Source organism: Anolis carolinensis, chromosome 4 (assembly GCF_035594765.1).
Source record: "Anolis carolinensis isolate JA03-04 chromosome 4, rAnoCar3.1.pri, whole genome shotgun sequence".
Lineage (NCBI taxonomy): Eukaryota > Metazoa > Chordata > Lepidosauria > Squamata > Dactyloidae > Anolis > Anolis carolinensis.
This window is the reverse complement of record NC_085844.1, coordinates 191740892-191749560: the sequence shown is the minus strand read 5'-3', so window position 1 is coordinate 191749560 and position 8669 is coordinate 191740892. Positions and strand designations below refer to the sequence as shown.

Sequence of the window (8669 nt, the reverse complement as noted above, 5' to 3'; positions counted from 1 at the left end):
GCAATGCTTTTGTCTGGTGTGAGTTTCATGGTGCAGGCTTTGCATAGAATTGAACAAATCTTGAATGTTATGATGATGATAATACTTTTTATTTATTACTTGCCTCTCCCAATACCTCAAACAGGGTACAACAAATTCAAAAACAAATGAACATAAAATACAATAAATTACTAAATTTCATAGACACACATGCACACATGAAAATGTATACCAAACATAGCTGCAGAATTGACATACAGCGTTTCTTTTTTGTGTCAGGAGCGACTTGAGAAACTGCAAGTCGCTTCTGGTGTGAGAGAATTGGCTGTCTGCAAGGACGTTACCCAGGGGATGCCTGGATGTTTTACCATCCTGTGGGAGGCTTCTCTCATGTCCCTGGATGGGAAGCTGGAGCTGACAGACGGGAGCTCTCCCGCTCCCCGGATTCGAACTGCCAACCTTTCGGTCAGCAGTCCTGCTGGCACAAGCACCCTTTGTGCCATCGGGGGCTCCGACATAAGCGGTAATGGAATGCAAATCAGAACTCATGACTAAAAGTTGACTGGGTGGGCCTGCTGGAAGAGATGGGTCTTCAATTGCCTTTTAAATTCGGATACCTTGTTTAGCTCTTCTGGTAGGTCATTCCACAGTGTTTGGGCAGCTGATGAAAAGGTCCTCTGGGTGACAGTCTCCAGTCGGGTTCTGGCTGATTGGAGTAGCCACCCACCAGAGGGTCTCAGTGTCCTAAAGGGCAGATGAAATTGATCATTAGGTAACCTGGACCTAAACCATGTAGGACTTTAAAGGTCAAAGCCAACACTTTGTACTTTGCTTGGAAACTAATTGGCAGCCAGCTGAGTGACTTTAATATGCAAGCATTGAATAGTAACTTAAACATTGTTGTGGGGAAGTATTAATGGATAAATTGGGACCATGTCATTTTCCTACCAATTGTAAAAAGGAAAATGGTGCAAAAGCCACATGCGGAACGCTGTTGAAGGTATCAAGAAACTGGGGAGGATGCTATATATCAGATGGGCAGGCTTGCAACATATATGATGTACTTAAAAACATAATCAAAACCGGAGCTACCAGCCTGAAACACAGTGCAAAAGACACACACTTAGAATTACAGAATGCTGAGTTTAGGAATTTGAGTACTGAAGCTGAACACAGCTTACAATTCTTTTACACAGAAATCCAGATTTGATTATCCCAAGGTTTCTCATTTCATGGTTTGAGTGACTCCAGCAGACCAGGGTTTGGATCTTGCTCAGCTGCAAAAACCCACCGGGCAAGACTTACTTCTTCAGCACATGAAAAAAATCAATGACAATCCCCTCTTGAACAAGTTTGGACAAGAAAATCATGTGATGGGTTCATCTTTGGGTTCTCATAAGTGAAAAACATCTTGAAGGCACATGAGAACAATATAATTAAGTTGGGTGGGTATATTGACATTAGAAATTTTTGTTAATTTATTACAAACCATCCACATATCTTCTGTCTACACCTGTCATAAGCAATGGAAATAGTTTCCTTGCTGGATATATGATATATGTTATCTATTAGAGTGTATACAGCAGTTAGAGATCTTCATTTAAGGAGAAAACGTGTCAAGGGCTTAGAGCAGGGGTCCTCAAACTTTTTAAGTGGAGGGCCGATTCATGGTCCCTCAGATTGTTGAGGGGCCAAATTATCATTTGAAAAAAAATGAACAAATTCCTATGCTCACTGCACATGTCTTATTTTTAGTGCAAAAAAAAAACAAAACCCCAGAAACAATTACTTATTTATTTATTTACTACCTTTAATACCCCACCCTCTCTCACCCTGAAGGGGACTCAGAGCGGCTTACAAGTTGTATGTACGTACAATATATTATATTATTAGCATAGCACAATATTAGCATTAGTAGAAATACTGCAATAAATAAATAAATATTATATTGTATTACATTATAATATTATCAATATTATATGTATACACAATATATTATATTATTACCATATCATTAATTTATAATATTTCATTTACAATATTAGTAAATGAAAGAACAATACAATATTTAAAAATAAAAATATTTTTAACCAACATACTGTAAACTTATCAGGATTTCAGTGGGAAGTGTGGGCCTGCTTCTGGCCAATGAGATAATCAAGTAGGATTCTTGTTGTTGTGCCTTCAAGTCATTTCAGACTTTGGGCGAGCCTAAGTCTAAAACAGAGGGCGGGGGCCAGGTAAATGGCCTTGGAGGGCCGCATCCGGCCCCCGGGCCTTAGTTTGGGGACCCCTGGCTTAGAGAGAGAAGCTAATCTTTAGGATTTTAGGTCACTCAAATTATCTAGTCCTAATACTACATCCCATTGTGAGACATTCTTCACTCCTCAGTGCTAACCATTGTTGCATTTCCTACATTTATCAATAGCAATAATGCATCTTCTAGATGTATAATGAATACATGGCATTAAAATACTGGCCATTAAAGGCAGAGTGTTTTCCCCCAGTTAACAATTTGTCTTAAGATGGCGTCAACTGAAGTCCTAACGTAACAAAAATTGCTGTCCAACTGCAGTGTGTTCCAGAACATTCACAAATATTCTAACTTTAAAGCAAAACTACCGAGTATTTAGAAAAAAAGTTCATTTATTTTCTGGAAGTAAAATAAAATGTTTGAGGAAGAAAAATACATAAAATTTTAGGAATTTGATGAATTGCATAGGCAAAGATAAGGGCTAAATGAAGACAGCTTAGCAATAATAGGGAAGTAAGATAAGCAGGGTCTTGGATGGAAAGCTACCATCTGGTTGCTGTAGGCTATATTTCAGAGGAAGGAACTAAGAAAACCACCTCTGAGTACTTCCTAAGAAAACCCTATGTTTTTGTGTCAGGAGTGACTTGAGAAACTGCAAGTCACTTCTGGTGTGAGAGAATTGGCCGTCTGCAAGGATGTTGCCCAAGAGATGCCCGGATGTTTTGATGTTTTTCCCATCCTTGTGGAAGGCTTCTCTCATGTCCCCGGATGGAGCTGGAGCTGATAGAGGGAGCTCATCTGCGCTCTACCCAGGTTGGATTCGAACTGACAACCTTCAAGTCATCAGTCCTGCCAGCAAAAGGGTTTAATCCACTGCACCACTGGGGGCTCCTAGAAAATCCTGTGGTATTTATGGGGTTACCATAAATCAACATGACTTCAAGGATTGTGTTCACATGATCAATAGCCAGCAGTTTTAAAAGTGCCAGTGCAGTGTAGCGATTTGAATACTTGGACTAGGATTCTGGGGGACAAGGATCTGAATCCCTGCTCAGCCATTGAAATCTTTTGGGTGAGCTTTGGCGACGCACACTCTTTCAACCCTCGACAACAGCAATGACAGATCTCTGAATAACTCTCACCATGAAATCCCTATAATACCATTGCCGTACATTGGAGTTAACTTGAAGACACATGAGAAGAGTGAATGGGGAAACTGGGAGAAAGCAGGAAAAGGGTAAGAATAAATGAATGGAGATAAAAAGTGGAGGAATATATCAAAAGAAATTATCAAGTACAGCCTCTCCCATTGCAAAGTGATTCTGGCGGGTGGACTAGTCTTCCAACAACAGGAATGAACATAAGATACAGAAGGTAAGGCAATTGCTATCCATGGAACATTTTTGTAATTTTTTTCTTGAAAATAATGAATATGAAATAAAAATTATCAAATGATGTTTACAAATGAATACTGCTGCAAAAGATTTATATAATGTACTGTATATAATTGGCCCAGTTCCTGGAAACACTGAACACATAGAATGCACAACTGGTGACGTTTACTCCTTTTTGTTGGGTGTAACTTGAAAGGCAATTACTTGTTTGAGCTATTGTTACCTGGCAAATTTGTAATCAATATACAGATAACATCAACCAGCTGGAAGGAAGAAAAATGGGTAATTAGGCAGTTCAGGATGTTTACACAGAATGGCAATAGCTTGAGCCAAGACAATCGCTTTTGATAGCCATCTCAGAACCAGATTAAGCTTGAGGCAAATTCCTTAACCAAAACCTTGGTCCAGCTTTGCATCATAGAAAGGTATCTGATGTCAAGATGATGATAGTTACACGATTAATACAGACATACTTCTGTATCTGTGTCACAGTTCTCTAAACCAATTTAACACGGTGTGATCTAAATTTCTTTTACATTTACATAAAACAGAGAGAGGAAATTTCCACTGTATTCTTCTTAAAATGGGAAATGTTTGGCTCTACAATGAAATAAGGCATCTTCAGCGCTGGCCTAACATATATCCACTACAAATGAATCGATAAATGAATCATTTCTTATACCATATAACCAAAAAACATGAAAGATTGTCAAAAAAAACCTCTGCAGGGTAAACAAGATTCATATTATATAGTAGATAGTTTTGGCTAAGTCTACAACTGAAAAAATGAGTTGAGCAAGAAGAAAAGAGGGAGGTCTGGCTCAGATGGGTTGATGAAATCAACCCACAGAGTGTCCTTCCTTCTCGGCTGTTTTGCCAACTTCCGCTCGAAAAATAAAGAGAACTATCTCATTTACAAGAGTTGTCTAGAACTTTGCAGCAACTGAAATACCTTTAGGTGTTGTTGAATGGTAAGTGTTTTAAACAATTTGGCAAGCGTTGAATGTCAGTTGATGTTTTTATCTAAACTGTATTTTACATTGCAACATCCTAAACAGGCTCTTTTAAATTAGGAAGAGAGAAGTAATCAATGCTTTGCTTGGCTACAAAGTTTCTCTTTACTTTGGAGTTAGGTTTAATTGTGGAAAAAATAATTGGTAGTTGTTGTTTCCCATTAGGTGTTATCTGCATGGGAAACTTCATTTAATGGGTTTCTCATTTTCTTCTTGTTGCAGTCCTATTTCAGGGAGAAAAAGGAATTTTGCAGAATTTCTGCTTATCAGGTAATTGAAAGGAAAGAGACTAGAACCAATGTGTCACAGTAGTTGTCTATATAGGACTGAGGAGACCTGGGACTCTACCCTATTGAACCATTAAATCTCTATTGTGTATTCTTGGGTCTAGTCATTCAATTTTTTTGGCCTAATAGGATGGTTGAGGTCAAAATGGGTGAGATGGAAGAATTCTTTTAAGAATGGTTGAATAAGCTAAAATGGCTCTATGTATATATACCATATGCATATCACAGTTAACAAAGTCTCTGACAAAGAAGCTCCTTTCCACAAAATATTTTTATGTCCTCCCAACCTCCCTTTTTCTTTCAAATTCTTTGTGTAGTTGGAAGTGTTTACTAGCGTTAACATTCAGAGAATGGTGAGGGCTGGAAAAACATGGGGTTTCTCCGTGTGTCAGGTTGCAGCACTGTGTCTGGTAAACAATGGAAAAAACTTGAACTGGGTAAGAATGGGATTCTGCTCCATTATTTTGCAATGGCTATGTGTGCCTATTTACAGCAGTCAAGGAAAAGAGCAGCTGCCTCCAGAATTCCTTATGGACCATGCACGAATTACAAAAACAGAAAGAAAGGGGAACAAAAGATACACTGATCTTACCAGGTTGTTTAAAAAACCCAAACATTACAAAGCGCCAAAATGGAAATCGTAACAACTGGAGGCAAATGAAACAAACAAATAAATAAACAATGATCACGGGATGCATTTCACATGTGAAATGCTATGTTTGGATGCAAGCTTTGCTGAAATGTATTGAACTGCTCTTCCTTTTTGTGATGTAGGAAACTAACCTCTTCATGTCATGTTATTTCTTCATCAGATCTGAAGTTTTCTGTTAAATCAGTAATGCCCAGTAACCCATCTATTTCATTAATTACACATTACCTATGTAAAAAAAGTACAGCACACTATCCACTTTTGCAGGGCTTAGGGAATAAAGATCCCAGTGAAAGCAAGAAGATGCCATTTTAAAAAAAATGAATTTTTTAAACCTTCAGTATGACTGTGTGGTGAGCCTCCACCAGAGGTTCACCAAAGAGTTGTCTTGGGGGATCCAAAGATTCCTAGAAAGAACATACTTGCCAAATCCACAAAAGCAAAACCGCAAATGTGGAGGTCCCATTGTATTTCTGAATTCAGCAGAAAACAAATAAGAGTTTTTTTACAACCTATTCCTTTACTTGATTAACTTCATTACTCACTAGATTATAAAGGAACCTTTGGGAGAACGTTAGCTGTCCTCTTCTGTGGCTGTGTTATGCAAATACTATCTCGGGCTATTTTTGAGGGATGCTTTAACGACATCCTTTGGGATAGATTCTCTACTGAGCAACTCAATGATCTCCAACGTTTCTTATAACTCTATACAGGCAATCCCCAAGTAATGAACAAGATAGGTTCTGTAGGTTTGTTCTTAAGTTGAATTTGTATGTCAGTCGGAACAGGTACATTTTTTAAAGTGTAACGCCAGACAAAAATATTTTAAAGTTTTAGATAGCATAGGGAAGGGTTAACATAGCTGTGGTGTTTGCTTTGCTGCCTGTTCCTCTGTTTGGAAGATTTCACCTCACTTTCTGTCCCTGGTCTGTTGTGGAAATGGTGATTGGTGCTAAAGCTTCAGTGGAGACACCTTTTCACCATGATAAGTCTTTCAGGAATTAATTTCCCTTCTGAGGGGGAACATTTATCTCATGTTTTTTTTGCCTCAACCCCATTTTTTTGTTTTTTGTAAGTCAGATGTTTAGAACTCGGGGACTGCCTATTTATCCCTGTGGGATACATTCTTGTGAGCTAGTTAAGTTAACTTCAGAGAAGTGGAGATGACAATCTGGAAATAAATGGAGGGGGTGTGATGTGGAAGATCAGTAAGCTTGGAGTTTCATTTTGCTCCTCTAGAGGCTAGGGCATGAACAAATGGATTTAAATGTCAAGAAAGGAGATTCCACCTAAAGAACTTCCTGAAGATAAGCTGTTTGAAAAAGGAATGAATTGCTTCAGCAGGTGGCAGAGTCTCCAAGTCTGGAAGTTTTTCAACAGAAATTTGAAGATCAGTTCTAACCTGGGTATTTCTGCACAGCAGGGAACTAGACTAGAAGGCTTTTGCATTCCATTCCAACTTTATGATTCTTTGAACTGTAATATTAATTCTGTATGCATATCTTGACTATTAAATCCTTTCTTGGAAAATATTCAGGTCATACACATGGAATATATTATGAAGAGCGCCAATAAAAAGTTTTTATTTCATATATGACCTCTTGTAACTCTATAACTAAATACTCTATGAAGTCACAGAGTAGAAGAAACCAAAAAGCCTATAGTAGTTATCCCATAGCTGAAACTAAGACACCAGTATGACCTATACGGAATATATTTGTAAACCTGGATGTTGCAGTGTGCCTTTGAATGCCTGTTTTAATCCCTGATCAGGTCTGTCCAGCCCTAATTTATTGATTAGGTTTTCTCAGCACTTCACCCCCAGCTCCGGCCCTATAGTCTGTGTTTTGCACAAATCCTTGCCCTGCCCTCTTGAATCTGAGCATGCCCACCATGTCCTGATTTACTGGTTGTTGATGCTGGTTGATGTATTTTTATGATGTTTTTACCCTGCTGTTTTTAATTATTTTAATTAGACTGTTTATGTGTTATTATGTATTTTAGCTTGTAATCTTTGTTTATGCTGAGATTGGTCCCCATGTAAGGCGCCCCAAGTCCCTTTGGGGAGATGGTAGTGGGATATAAAAATATTTATTATTATTATTATTATTATTATTATTATTATTATTATTATTAGTAGTAGTAGTAGTAGTATTAGTAGTAGTAGTAGTAGTAGTAGTAGTATTATAACTGTCTCAGGCAGAAAAATGATCTTGCTTTACAATAGTTGTAGTCTCCATTAATTCAAGATAACTATGAGGGTGATGTTTGTGCAAACAGATGTAATAAATAACATGGGATGTTTTTGTTAGTCAAATTCATTTGAGCTCAAGAAGGATATTAAGAGGCATTGTTCCCTTCCCATCTTCTTTCCAAAGAATGAAGCAAACCTCTGCCAGGGCCATGGATAAGCTGAGAAGACCAGTTAGAGGCAGAAAGCTTGGGTCAAATCGCTGGAGACAACCAAGAAGCATGGAGGGAAATGGGCAAACATATCTTATCTCAGAGGAAGAGCCATTCCATTCTGAAATCATTGAAAAGATTCAGGACATCTTCCAAAAACATGATGAAAGCAAGCAAGGTTTCATTACACAAGAAGATATGCAGGTAAATTACTGGCATAGGTCATCTGCTGTAGTCAGTAAGCAATAACATGGAAAAAATTGTTCTTGGTTTTGATCTATATGAGATTGTTCTCAGGGGGAGGGAAAGAAGTATTAACCACTGTCAGTACAATTTAATTGTGTATTGTTCTGATCCAGCCCTTCATATGTTAGACTACAGCTTCCATAATCCCCAGAATGGTGGCTGAAGGAAGATGGAAATAATACCCTGACACATCTGGAAGACACTAGGTTGGGAGACGTTTCCCCAGATGTAGTCAGAATTGCTACAACTGTTTTCTGTTGGATTTTTAAAAAAAAATGTATCCAGCTTTTCTAAAACAAAACATATTATTACAATTACCTTACAATAGTTAAAATGTCACAAACACATAATAAGGTGGGATAAAAACAAAGCCTCATTTAAAAAATGAAGGCCGGTCAGCAAATAAATACCAGACTCGGGGTTGGTTCCCTCAGGCGCCATCTG

General features: G+C 38.1%; 1 protein-coding gene and 1 long non-coding RNA gene across 2 annotated transcripts in view; one reads left to right on the top strand and one right to left on the bottom strand.

The window, feature by feature from the left end:
- Positions 1–67: 67 nt before the first annotated feature.
- The window catches only part of LOC134298405 (uncharacterized), a 43339-nt gene continuing 34737 nt past the window's right edge, over positions 68–8669 (bottom strand). Inside the window, exon 2 of the long non-coding RNA XR_010005469.1 lies at positions 68–723. This is a non-coding gene — a long non-coding RNA (uncharacterized LOC134298405). The remainder of the gene's footprint in view (positions 724–8669) is intronic.
- Positions 4522–8669, top strand: part of rab44 (RAB44, member RAS oncogene family) — a 32610-nt gene continuing 28462 nt past the window's right edge. The window contains exons 1-2 of the mRNA XM_016993308.2: positions 4522–4598; positions 7955–8183. Of these exons, the coding sequence (XP_016848797.2) occupies positions 7956–8183 (228 nt within the window). The 5' untranslated portion in view covers positions 4522–4598; position 7955. The remainder of the gene's footprint in view (positions 4599–7954; positions 8184–8669) is intronic.